At 48.3% G+C, this 14,071-nt stretch overlaps 1 protein-coding gene across 5 annotated transcripts in view; it reads right to left on the reverse strand.

Annotated features, from left to right (window-relative positions):
• The window catches only part of col16a1 (collagen, type XVI, alpha 1), a 410,059-nt gene that overhangs the window by 223,231 nt on the left and 172,757 nt on the right, over positions 1 to 14,071 (reverse strand). For all 5 annotated transcript variants that reach the window (XM_068006392.1, XM_068006393.1, XM_068006394.1 and 2 more), the window contains exons 10-11: positions 8,862 to 8,897; positions 7,262 to 7,288 (exon numbers count right to left, since the gene is read on the reverse strand). In XM_068006392.1, coding sequence (XP_067862493.1) covers positions 7,262 to 7,288; positions 8,862 to 8,897 — 63 coding nt within the window. The remainder of the gene's footprint in view (positions 1 to 7,261; positions 7,289 to 8,861; positions 8,898 to 14,071) is intronic.

The following is a 14,071-nucleotide window of genomic DNA, read 5'->3' on the forward strand; positions in this document are numbered from 1 at the left end:
ACTCCACAGTTGAATAGCCTGCCAACACTGGTAGACACACTGAGGAAATGATACTGCCCTTTATTTATCGGCTGTAACATACTTACTGTTCACAGGGTACAAACAGGCTGGGGTCTGACACAGGGGCCTGTGGAGGGCATCAAAGAAGGTGGAATGGGTTGGGAGGGAAAACACAGTGGGTTAGACACGCATTGAAATATCAGCCTAGACCAATGTGTTGAATGCCTCATCTCGCTTAGTAATAAGGCTCCTAATGTGAAATGAGTTGGGCATTTTCAGTCCAGTTCATGGGCCCACAACAGAGTGCCTCTAATCTGGCACTAATTGGCACTCCCATTCACAGAACCACAGGACCACTGGTATGGACAATGGAGAAACACCACACTGGGAAGGTACTGGGTGCTCTTCTGACACAAGGCACAAGTGTCAGCCGTGGCTCAGTAGGCAGCACTCTTGTCTTTGAGTCAGAAAGTTGTGGGTTTAATTCCCACTCCAGAGACTTCAGCACAAAATCTAGGCTGACACTCCAGTGTAGTACTGAGGGAGTGCTGCACTGCTGGAGGTGCCAACCTTTTGGATGAGACATTAAACAGAGGCCCCATCTGCACTCTCAGATGGAGGTAAAAGATCCCATGGCACGATTTTGAAGAAGAGCAGGGGAGTTCTCCCCACTGTCCTGGCCCAATATTTATGCCTAAAACAGATTATCGTGTCATTATCTTATTGCTGTCTGTGGGATCTTGCTGTGTGCAAATTGCCTGCTGTGTTTCCTACATTACAACAGTGACTACACTTCAAAAAGTACCTCATTGGCTGTAAAGCACTTTGGGACGTCCTGAGGTGGTGAAGGACGCTATATAAATGCAAGTCTTTCTTTTTTTACCTTCACCTGGCAGGGCAGAGCAGAGGGGGTTTTACTCAGCACTTAAACCCGCTGTACCAGCCTGCTCAATGCCACCAGTGGGTCCAAAACCTGCTTTGTTCCCCAGCAATGATATTCCTCTGCTTAAGTACAAAAACTCACAGGTAAACGCTTAAAGGGACAGACCCTTACACTGCAGCAGAGGAATAATATATTGAGGCTAATTTTCCTGTGCCCCATGTCTGCCAATCACTGGGCATTAGGAAATGATAAAGGGGTGCTCACTGTGGGTGATGTTCACTTCCACTGGGCCTCAACTCCATTTACCCACCTCTGCTCCATATCCCTCGATACCCTTACCCAACAAAAATCTATCGATCTCAGTCTTGAAAGCTTCAATTGTCCCACCGTCCGCAGCTTTTTGGGAAGAGAGTTCCGGATTCCTACTACCCTTTGTGTGAAAAAGTGTTTCTTGATTTCACTCCTGAACGGCCTCGCTCTCATTTAAAGATTATGTCCCCTCGTTCTTGATTTCCCCACCAGAGGAAATAGTTTCTCCGTATCTACCCTATCGAATCAATTTAATATTTTAAACACCTCGATCAGATCACCCCTCAATCTCCTATACTGAAGGGAATACACGCCAAGTTTATGCAACCTGTCCTCAGAATTTAACCCTCTAAGCCCTGATATCATTCTGATGAATCCGCGCTGCACTTCCTCCAAGGCCAATATATCCTTCCTGAGGTGCAGTGCCCAAAACTGAACACAGTCTCCAGATAGGGTCTAACCAGAGCTCTGTACAACTGAAGCATCACTTCCTCCCCTTTGTGATGGGTTGAGCTGCCTTCTGAGCCTTTGTAAAGGCTTTCAGAATTTCCATTCCAATCTCCTGACACTCTCCTTTAACTGTCCCCATCCCTGAAAGACTGAGGTCAGAGAGAGAGAGAGAGGGTGAAAGAAAGAGGCGGGGGTCAGAGAAGGTCGGGTGAGAGAGAAGAGTTGAGACAGAGAGAGAGAATGTTAGTTAATTTTTCCAAAAAAAAGTTGGAATTTGAAGGCAACTGATAATACCTGTGTTTTGTTGGTAGTTAAAAACGGTCAATGCTAATCATTTATATCAGTGAGGCAGCAATTCTAATTTCTAACACCTGTGAGATGGAAGGAGAGAGAGATGGTGAGACAGAGACAAAGATGAGATAGATGGGTGGGATTGAAAATGAGAGAGAGTGAGAGAGAGGATGAGGTTGAGAGAAAAGGGATGGGGCTACACAAAAACACACACAAAATGGATAGGCACAACAAAAACAAACGATTAACCAATTATAGACACTGTCCTGTACATCTCAAATAAAGAATGTATCTAAAAGCAGGCCGACTGTCTCACGGTGATTTAACCTCATGATTTTCCGATGTTAAGACATCCTTTGAGCTTTCCTCTCGCAGTGTGAGATCAATAAAATCACTGAATTCAGTCAGCACCTTATAAATCACTGTCGTCCTTTTACTGTGTCAATAACAGATCAACACATTACTCAGCCTGTTCGACACTGTATTTTAGGCCAGGGAAGCAGAATCATTAGCACATGGCCATAATCTGTAGCTGTCTGAGTTGGTAAACAAATTGACTCCAAGACTTTGCACCAAGGGAATCGATAGTGAAACTGACTGAAGATGTTTTAAAGGGCCGCTGTTAGATTTTTCTCACTCTGGCACATTCGGCAGGAGGTGAGAATCTCATCCTTTCGGAGCCAGGAATGAGATGTCCCTGTAATGGAGGCCCCTGTTTCCCACAGTGTAGAACAGCATGGGGAAGTCCCACATCACACTGAACACTCCACCTGGAACCGCTGTCATTTCCCTTCACAATCCTCAAGCCTCTTTGCCAAGAAATCAAGCTCAACCTTTTTTGAATCTCCTTCCTCAATATTCCTTACAACAGCAAAATGGACACTCACTTGGACTTACATTGGCTTCCTTGATAAAAACAATGAATACCAATAAAGTTTATTCTACAACTGACTCTATTACAGATGGAGACTGAGACAGCTGAGGGATTGTTGTAATATCTGTGGGCTGTCCCTTATCAAATCCTCGAAGGAACTGCCTATACCCAACTCCAGTAAGTGTCGTCATTGCACCAGAAATGTTAACGGCAGGATGTAACAGCCCATAAAATTGGGCCCAATACACAGCCCAATCGTAAAAAATATTATAAACTCTCTGCATCTTCATCAGGATAAATTCATCCAGACCTGGGCCTGTTTCCAGACACAGTGTGTGTAATGCACGCTATCTGGATGTTGCCAGCACTGTCAGACCTCCCAGATGCTCTTTAGGGATGTAGTGAGTGAGGAGGTGAGGCATTTCCACACTGGAGAGCTGTACCGGCACTACCCCCTGCTACTCCTGCCCCTTCCCCCAAAATCAGCGGACGAAACCCCCAACAATCGACTGTGAGAGTTCCTGACACCACTTAGAAGCCTTTGTTGGCGAGGGGTAAATTTTATCTGCCCACTGGAGCAGTCAGGCCTGGGCCTCAGATGAACCAGACTCTCGCAGTCACTCTGACCTCTTTAGCTTTCTCAAGACAGGAATTCCATTCATCCAATACAGGTATGTTTGAAAACCTGTTTCATTTCTACCCTCATGTTCCACATTAACTGTTACCAGCAGTACTTCCCTCACTTTTACTCACATGATTCCATGTTTACTAAAGGAGCAAGCAGAAAATAAAACGTTTTTTTAAAAAAAAGACACAGTCGCTGTGCCCGGATCTAAATCAGTCACTTGTGTCGATATGGAGGTCCGAGTTGAAATAAAAAGATTATATTTGGGACAAAAGGGGGCAATGGACAAGTTAAGACTACAGTTAACTTGCAGTTGAGAACATTTGCTTGTTGCTAATTCTGAAGGTAGCAGCTAGAAAATAAAGAAAAGTGAAAAATGGAGAATAGAGAATTATAGAAATTTCAGCACAGAGGTCGGCCATTCGGCCCATCGCACCTGTGCTGAAGCGAGCTCTTCGACCCAAGCTATTTATTCTAATCCTTTTATATTTTCAGTCTCAAGCACTTATCCAATTCCCGTTTAAATTATGTTCCAGTCTCTGCCTCGACTTCTCACAAAAAGGGCCTCAGTCTGAGCGGCTCTTCCCTGATTCTGCTTTGGAGTCCACAGCGTAAAGAAAAGCATCTGTTGGAGTTGGCAGTCGGCCATTTTGTTTAGTGCTTATCACATTGAGTTGTGGCTGAATGTCCGAGGCCTGCAATCCTCAGACTGTTCGGGCGATAACTCATCTCTTTGCAGCGAAACTCGCTACTGCTCCACACGGACACGTATTTATGAAGAACAATGTCACAACACAAAGCTCCAGGTTTACTGTTAATCCATGTATTGTTTCTAAATGGAGCAGTTAATTGGACTCAGGACTGCCATGAAACCTTGTGAGGGAGTCACAGGCTTACGTGTCACGAGCGTAGCAACAGGATTTGGCTGCGGCTGTCAGGCGATTTGTTTTGATTTTGGTAAACATTGAGTTAACAGCATGTAAAGAAAAAAACAATGAATTCTGGAACGCAGTTGTTACTGAGGAGAGACTGGTCAAAGGGAGAGAGTCAAGACAAACAGAGACGAGCTGAGTGAGGTATTTTCCGTGTTTATGCCAAGTTGCAGGGTGCAGGCCGTATACAACCAGATTGAGGAGATCACTGAATCCTCAAAGAGCAAAAACACCACCTGCTGTGGCAAAAATTATAAAGAGCAGCAAGGTCACAGCCTTGACTCCTGATCCCTGCCAAGATCACAGCCTTGACCCCTGATCTCTGCCAAGGTCACAGCCTTGACCCCTGATCTCTGCCAAGATCACAGCCTTGACCCCTGATCTCTGCCAAGATCACAGCCTTGACCCCTGATCCCTGCCAAGATCACAGCCTTGACCCCTGATCTCTGCCAAGGTCACAGCCTTGACCCCTGATCTCTGCCAAGATCACAGCCTTGACCCCTGATCTCTGCCAAGATCACAGCCTTGACCCCTGATCCCTGCCAAGATCACAGCCTTGACCCCTGATCTCTGCCAAGGTCACAGCCTTGACCCCTGATCTCTGCCAAGATCACAGCCTTGACCCCTGATCTCTGCCAAGGTCACAGCCTTGACCCCTGATCTCTGCCAAGATCGCAGGCAGAGCAGTAGAAAGGGAGCAATACAATTGGCCCCTTGGATAAGAAGGGGGAAAAGTAACTGGTGTTCCGGCTCCTGATTATTCACAAGAATGAATGTGGGGGGAGGGGCAGGGGAATTGGGCTCACCTGTGATGACCCACATGGTTGAATAACCTGGTCGAAAAATGGCCATGCGGGTGTCATGCTGTGATGGTTCCAGTGGAGCTAGTCCGGAAAGTTCCTGAGTTGTTTGGGGGGATGGGAGAAGATAAGAACCGGTGCACAGTGGCCAGAGGTCTGGGAGACCTGCAGAGAACTTCATGAGTGGGGGCCCAGGGGTTAGTGAGGCTCACTTACACATTCCTTTGCACAAACTGTTAAAGATAAGAGTGGGCAGTTCACGGTACAAAGCACCAGACGACACGGCAGGTCGGAATAATCTAACAGACCAGGGGGGTGGCCAGGAGGCCGTGTACTGACTGGGCTATCGCCACTCCCAGTGTTCTGAAATGTGCTCCCCCGTGTAATGACTGTCCCACCAGAGCACAAACTCCGAAAATCACCCCGAATAATTTACCTAAAAGCTGGTTTTGTGCTGGTGGAGAAGTTGGTTTTGGGGTTGGTGTCAAGGGTGAGTTTAGGGCAGCGTGGCTTCAAGATTTAATAAAGAAAGATCTTAAACCAAATTAACACATTCCAGGAATGAGAAAATGTATCAGACCCGTTCCTGGTCTAACAGTCCCGGTACAGACTGCAGTCTGCTCTCACACTGGGACCCATCCCTGGTATAGCTCCCGGGTCAGATACAGTGCAGGTTAGATAAAGAGTAAAGTTCCCTCTGTCCTGACCCATCAAACACCCCCAGGGCAGGTACAGCACGGGTTAGAAACAGAGTAAAGCTCCCTCCACACTGTCCCATCAAATATTCCCAGGGCAGGTACAGCACGGGTTAGATACAGAGTAAAGCTCCCTCCACACTGTCCCATCAAATATTCCCAGGGCAGGTACAGCACGGGTTAGATACAGAGTAAAGCTCCCTCCACACTGTCCCATCAAATATTCCCAGGGCAGGTACAGCACAAGTTAGATACAGAATAAAGCTCCCTCTACACTGTCCCATCAAACAATCCCAGGGCAGGTACAGCACGGGTTAGAAACAGAGTAAAGCTCCCTCTATACTGTCCCATCAAACACTCCCAGGGCAGGTACAGCACGGGTTAGATACAGAGTAAAGCTCCCTCTACACTGTCCCATCAAACACTCCCAGGGCAGGTACAGCACGGGTTAGATACAGAGTAAAGCTCCCTCTACACTGTCCCATCAAACACTCCCAGGCTGGTACAGCACGGGTTAGATACAGAGCAAAGCTCCCTCTACACTGTCCCATCAAACACTCCCAGGCTGGTACAGCACGGGTTAGATACAGAGTAAAGCTCCCTCTACACTGTCCCATCAAACACTCCCAGGGCAGGTACAGCATGGGTTAGATACAGAGTAAAGCTCCCTCTACACTGTCCCATCAAACACTCCCAGGGCATGTACAGCACGGGTTAGATACAGAGTAAAGCTCCCTCTACACTGTCCCATCAAACACTCCCAGGGCAGGTACAGCACGGGTTAGATACAGAGTAAAGCTCCCTCTACACTGTCCCATCAAACACTCCCAGGGCAGGTACAGCACGGGTTAGATACAGAGTAAAGCTCCCTCTACACTGTCCCATCAAACACTCCCAGGGCAGGTACAGCACGGGTTAGATACAGAGTAAAGCTCCCTCTACACTGTCCCATCAAACACTCCCAGGGCAGGTACAGCACGGGTTAGATACAGAGTAAAGCTCCCTCTACACTGTCCCATCAAACACTCCACAACTGACATTAGACTGGCAGTTACCTGGTTTCTCTCCCTCACCCTTCTTCAATAATGGAGTGTCACTAACAATTTTCCGATTCCTGAATGAAGGGAGCTTTGGAAGATTATTGTTGACAAATCTGCAAATTACACATCTCCTCTCTCGGACTGTGAGATATGAAGCAGTCTGTCCAAGAGAGACCAGTGCTTATGATGTCTGTGTTTATTATTGGCGACCGACTAAACTTTATTCCAATAATTAGCCTTTAATGCAGGTTACATTCTACTCTGAGGCTCACGTAAGCTCCATTTCATGCTTGTTAGATCTGATTAATGGCGTCTTACTGTAATTGCTTGCAGTAGGAAGTTCAGTAATTACTGTTAATTACCTTCTGTCTGGCCATTCCACTGGCATCCTGCAAGAGAGTGATAGAAAAGAGCAGAATTAATTCCATTTCAGAAACAACAAGCTGCCTTTGGCCACTCTCCACCTCCCCCAGATCCTCTCCTGATGGTCGTGCCTCTCGCTGGGGTTCAGTTCCACCAGCACTCCCACCCCTCCAATACCTTGACCATTCATCACATGTAAACCTGGAAGGTTGATTGTCAGCAGGTTATTGAAACAAGGAGCTGAACCCAGTCCCAATCTGCCCCAACAGGCACCTGTACTGGATCGTGATCAGGAGTGAAACTCTGGCTGTGTTTCCTCTCCTTATCTCAGTGCATTGAGGCCAGTTCTCTCACCTCACCTGCTCCCCTGGTTGAGATCAACTAACTGAATACAGACCAGGAATCAAACCTGGGACCTTTCCATTGGGGTCCCTTTACCTACTAGTCCATTGAGGGAGCTTAAATCCTAGTGTAACTTGATCCTTCCCCTCTGTTTCTGAACCTTTCCTAATCTTCCTTCATGTGGATTCTTCTAATCACCTCTCTGTGGCCAACTGAAGCTTAAGTCGTCCTGGAACTTTTCCTGAATGTAGGATATCGGAATATAGGAATGTGCTTCAAGATGGAGAGATGGAGCAGCTCATAGACCGTGGGAGAGAAGCTCGAGTTCCTTCTGGACCTTAAGAATGGGAACTCCTAGATTCCAATCCAGGCCCAGCTAATCACCAGGGACGCCGAAAAGCAGTGAGGACCAATATGGCGGTGGCCGTGCCACCGGCACAGATTAGGTGCAGCGTCCCTCGCCCAGAAATTGGAATACATTGAACCCGTTTTACATCCCAAAAACAGGCCAAGTGCTACCCCAGTGTGTCCAAATAACTTCTGCAAAATGTGGTCCTCGCCAAGTGCCAGGATGTCTGATCAGGCCCACCTTGACCATTGAGTTTGACACCCCTGTCCTGGACAGTGAGCATCAGCAGGACATTCCACCGTGGGCCATTCACGCTCAATGCTCCTCACCCAATGTCCACACGCGCTCACTTTCCAGCACTGGGTGTTAACTGGAGCAGCAACCCTGCCTTCTAATTGTATTCCGTCTCTAGTCCAGAGACACTGCGGGAAATGGAGCACAGACTGGCGATTAAGCTGGTCTGCAGGGATCTACACCAGGCCAGGCAGTGTGCCCAACTTATCGTCATGCAACGTGACAGCGTTACTGAGACACAGGACCTGAACTAAGCAGCACAAAGCGGCAGGTTCTCCAGGGTTCAGACAGTGGCACTGCCAATGATTACAGAGAACAGATGAAAGACACCAGAGGATAATATATAAGCAGCACAGTCTAGCATCACTTGGTGACATGAGAACCTGAACTCAGTCAGAGGCGGGGCTAGTTAGTAGCTTTCTGACCATCAGCCCCACTCCCAAGGTCGCGTACATAGTTTGCCCTCACTGCAATCTACTCCCACTGTTCTTGCCACAGGTCATCTGATGTGAGGACACCCCCTGAGGTGCCAGTAACACCAATGTAATATACAGGAACAGCGATGACTCTGCATTGCTCTCAGCAACTGGAAAGGAATCTCATGCTGTACTCACGTTTTGTCCAGGTTCCCCTTGGATGCACGACTTACACTGGAAGAGAAAGACACAAACAGCCAATGTCAATGAAGCAAATGGATCCATTGCTCAGCCCATTGAGAAGATCAAACCTCAGCTTCTCACACTAGCGTTGTCCCCTTCCCCACCATTTCACTGTTCTCCCCTGAAGGCATTGACTCAAGCTGAGGTACAGTTCCATGGAACTTCACCCAAGAGACCATTCCTCTTGTGCCAGCCTTGACAATGTGTATCAGCCTCCACAGTGTGTACCAGCCCCGAAAGAGTGTACCAGCCTCGATAGTGTGTAACAGCTTCAATAGTGTGTGCCAGTCTCGAAAGTGTGTGCCAGCCCCGACAGTGTGTGCCAGCCTTGCCAGTACCAGCCTCAATGGTGTGCACCAGCCTCAACAGAGTGTACCAGCTTTGACAGTGTGTGCCAGTCTCGACAGTGTGTGCCAGCCTCGACAGTGTGTGTGCCAGTCTCGACAGTGTGTGTGCCAGTCTCGACAGTGTGTGTGCCAGCCTCGACGGTGTGTGCCAGCCTCGACAGTGTGTGTGCCTGTCTCGACAGTGTGTGTGCCTGTCTCGACAGTGTGTGCCAGTCTCGACAGTGTGTGTGCCTGTCTCGACAGTGTGTGCCAGTCTCGACAGTGTGTGTGCCAGCCTCGACAGTGTGTGCCAGCCTCGACAGTGTGTGTGCCAGCCTCGACGGTGTGTGTGCCAGCCTCGACGGTGTGTGTGCCAGCCTCGACGGTGTGTGCCAGCCTCGACAGTGTGTGTGCCAGTCTCGACAGTGTGTGTGCCAGCCTCGATGGTGTGTGCCAGCCTCGACAGTGTGTGTGCCAGCCTCGACAGTGTGTGTGCCAGCCTCGACAGTGTGTGTGCCAGTCTCGACAGTGTGTGTGCCAGCCTCGACGGTGTGTGCCAGTCTCGACAGTGTGTGTGCCAGCCTCGACAGTGTGTGTGCCAGCCTCGACGGTGTGTGCCAGCCTCGACGGTGTGTGCCAGCCTCGAAGGTGTGTGTGCCAGCCTCGACGGTGTGTGTGCCTGTCTCGGCAGTGTGTGTGCCTGTCTCGACAGTGTGTGTGCCTGTCTCGACAGTGTGTGCCAGCATCACCAATAAGCCCGATGGTGTCCGCATCCCACCTTCTCCAGTAGTGCCTGCTGGGTAACCATCAGGAGTCGGGAATCCGGGCTCAATTTTCCCTTTCCACCCCAGAGGCACTGGGGCAAACTGTGATGTCCCTACTGCCACCCTGGCTGAGATCAGCTAGCACAGCATAGACCAAGGGTAAATTCTTGGCCTTCTTGCTCTGTGTAAATAACATAGAATCACATAGACTGTAGAGCAAAGAAACAGGCCATTCGGCCCAACAGGTCCATGCCGGTGTTTATGCTCCACACGAGCCTCCTCCCAACTTACTTCCCTATCATCATATCTTTCCATTCCTTTCTCCCTCGTGTGCTTAACTAGATTCCCCTTAAATGCATCTACACTATTCGCCTCAACTACTCCATGTGGTAGCAAGTTCCACATTCTAACCACTCTCTGGGTAAAGAAGTTTCTCCTGAATTCCCTATTGGATTTATTAGTGACTATCTTATATTTATGGCCCCTCGTTCTGGTCTCCCCGGAAAGTGCAAACACCGTACATCATGATGGAGGTGAGACTGTAAGTGCACCAGAGGAGGGCACGAAACGATTGTTGGCGATCACTGTGAGAAAGGAATTGGTTCTTAAAAATGAGCAGAACCCAAAGTGGATCAGTCACTGGGGCCTGATGGCTGTTGAAAGAAGTGATAGAGGAGCTTCCAGGGGCTCTGGCCACAATCGTTCAATATACACATTGTGCTGGGGACTGGAGAGCAGCCAGTGTAACATCTCTTCAAAAAGGGAGAGAAGGAGTGAATCTAGATCAGTTAGTGTAATACCAGCTGTGGGCACACTCTTGGAATCTATAATTCGAGATCAAATTACTGAGCATTTAGATACGTATGGGTTAATCAAGGAGAGCCAGCCCAGCTTTGGTAAAGGTTGGTTGACAACATGGTTGACAAACTTAAAGTTTTTTTGAAGGAGTGACCGATTGGATAAAGGGAATGCAGTAGATGTTGTGCAGATGGGTTTTCAGAAGGCATCCAATAAGGTGCCTCACAGGAGGCTTGTTGCAAAAATGCAGGCATGTGGTGTAAGAGGAAATGTAACAGCCTGGATAGAAAGTTGGCTGATGGACAGGAATCAAAGGGTTAAAGTTAATGGGTGCTGTTTGGTGTGGGGATGGGTTGGAATTGGTGTCCCCCAGGGGTCAGTGCTGGGTCCACTTTTGTTCACGTCAAATGTGGACAATGGATTGAGCATGTGGAGCGAGATTTTGAATCTGCTGACAACAAAGAAGTAAAGAGTTTAGAAAACAGTGAGGTGGACTGTGGAAGACTTCAGAAGGACATCAACAGGATATTGATATGGGCAGATAGGTGGCAGATGCAATTCAATGCAGAGAAGTGTGAGGTAATAAATTTTGGGAGGAAAAAGAAGGAATGGAAAGAAAAATCAATGGAAAGATGCTGCAGGTGTGGGGGAAAGAGAGGTCGAGGGGTTCAAGTACATCAATCCATCAAAGTGCGGGTGCAGGGAAAGTAAAAAAATGACAGCATTTTGGGTTTTATAGACTGAAAGACCAAAGCAGTGATGACAAATCTGTACAAGGCAACGATTAGGCCACAGATAACGCAGCATTCGGCACCCCCTTATAGGAAGGACATAAAAGCCATGGGAATATTTTGGGATATGGGGATTGGGTGGGAAAGTGGAGTTGAGGCCAATGATCAGCCATGATCTGATTGAATGGCGGTGCAGGCTCGAGGGGCTGCATGCCTAGTCCTGCTCCTATTTCTTATGATCTTATTTTCATTGGAGTAGAGAAGGCTAAGAGGAGATTTAATGGAGATATTTCTAATTATGTAGGAATTCGATCACAGAAACGCTGATGACACCCAGCTCTACCTCTCCACCACCTCTCCCGACCACTCCACTGCCTTTTTATTATTCGTTCATGGGATGTGGGTGTTGCTGGCAAGGCCAGCATTTATTGCCCCTCCCTAATTGCCCTTGAGAAGGTGGTGGTGAGCCGCCTCCTTGAACCGCTGCAGTCCGTGTGGTGAAGGTTCTCCCACAGTGCTGTTAGGAAGGGAGTTCCAGGATTTTGACCCAACGACGATGATGGAACGGCGATATATTTCCAAGTCGGGATGGTGTGTGACTTGGAGGGGAACGTGCAGGTGGTGTTCCCATGTGCCTGCTGCCCTTGTCCTTCTAGGTGGTAGAGGTCGCGGGTTTGGGAGGTGCTGTCGAAGAAGCCTTGGCGAGTTGCTGCAGTGCATCCTGTGGATGATACACACTGCAGCCACGGAGCGCTGGTGGTGAAGGGAGTGAGTGTTTAGGTGGTGGGTGGGGTGCCAATCAAGCGGGCTGCTTTGTCCTGGATGATGTCGAGCTTCTTGAGCGTTATTGGAGCTGCACTCATCCAGGCAAGTGGAGAGTATTCCATTACACTCCTGACTTGTGCCTTGTAGATGGTGGAAAGGCTTTGGGGAGTCAGGAGGTGAGTCACTTGCTGCAGAATACCCAGCCTCTGATCTGCTCTTGTAGCCACAGTATTTATGTGGCTGGTCCAATTAAGTTTCTGGTCAATGGTGACCCCCAGGATGTTGACGGTGGGGGATTCGGTGATGGTAATGCCGTTGACTGTCAAGGGGAGGTGGTTAGACTCTCTCATGTTGGAGATGGGCTTTGCCTGGCACTTGTCTGGCGCAAATGTTACTTGCCATTTATGAGCCCAAGCCTGGATGTTGTCCAGGTCTTGCTGCATGCGGGCATGGACTGCTTCATTATCTGAGGGGTTGCGAATGGAACTGAACACTGTGCAATCATCAGCGAACATCCCCATTTCTGACCTTATGATGGAGGGAAGGTCATTGATGAAGCAGCTGAAGATGGTTGGGCCCAGAACACTGCCCTGAAGAACTCCTGCAGCAATGTCCTGGGGCTGAGATGATTGGCCTCCAACAACCACTGCCATCTTCCTTTGTGCTAGGTATGACTCCAGCCACTGGAAAGTTTTCCCCCTGATTCCCACTGACTTCAATTTTACTCGGGCTCCTTGCGGCCTTGATGTCAAGGGCAGTCACTCTCACCTCACCTTTGCCATGTCAGACTGTTTATTCAACATCCAGTCTTGGATCAGCTCCATGACTTGTACTTTGGCTATCACTTGAGGGCAGTTGGGTTTTGTAGAATGGGGATCTGATGTAGTTCAGCCAAATTGGACCAACATTTACAGTGTCAAACCGACTGAACTCGGCCAACATTTACAGTGTCAAACCGATTGAACTCGGCCAACATTTACAGTGTCAAACCGACTGAACTCGGCCAACATTTACAGTGTCAAACCGACTGAACTCGGCCAACATTTACAGTGTCAAACCGACTGAACTCGGCCAACATTTACAGTGTCAAACCGATTGAACTCGGCCAACATTTACAGTGTCAAACCGATTGAACTCGGCCAACATTTACAGTGTCAAACCGATTGAACTCGGCCAACATTTACAGTGTCAGGTGACCAAACTGGACTAACATTTACAGTGTCAGGTGACCAAAATTTACAGTGTCAGGTGACCAAACTGGACTCACATTTACAGTGTCCAACCGACTGAACTCGGCCAACATTTACAGTGTCAAACTGATTGAATTCGGCCAACGTTTACAGCGTCAAACCAACTGAACTGGGTGAACATTTGCAGTGTCAGGTGACAAAACTTGGCCAGATCGGACCCTCTCTTATGTCTTTCCAAGCTTAGACCCAATGCTATACCAATCAAATTGTCACAAGATGAAAAGGTGGGCATTACTTTCAATGACTGGTTACTGGCAGCTGATAAATTCAGTGAAGAAAAAGTGCAGCTCATGCAAGCTAAAGCCATCCATCCTCTCGATTAAATGATTGTGTCCCTCCGTGTAGCTGAGGTGCTCCCTGAACTGTGCAATGTCCCTGACCAAGACAGTTGCCAGAAGTAATCCCCATTACTCAGTCCTGGTTGGTTGCTTTCTATCTCCAAGAAGCTTGGTTTTCTCTTTTGTGACAATATTGTCAAGTGTTAACTCTCTAAAGGCCAATCTGAGACTTGACTCCTGCTCCCAGATCTGG

This window comes from Heptranchias perlo, chromosome 26 (assembly GCF_035084215.1).
Source record: "Heptranchias perlo isolate sHepPer1 chromosome 26, sHepPer1.hap1, whole genome shotgun sequence".
Taxonomy (NCBI): Eukaryota; Metazoa; Chordata; class Chondrichthyes; order Hexanchiformes; family Hexanchidae; genus Heptranchias; species Heptranchias perlo.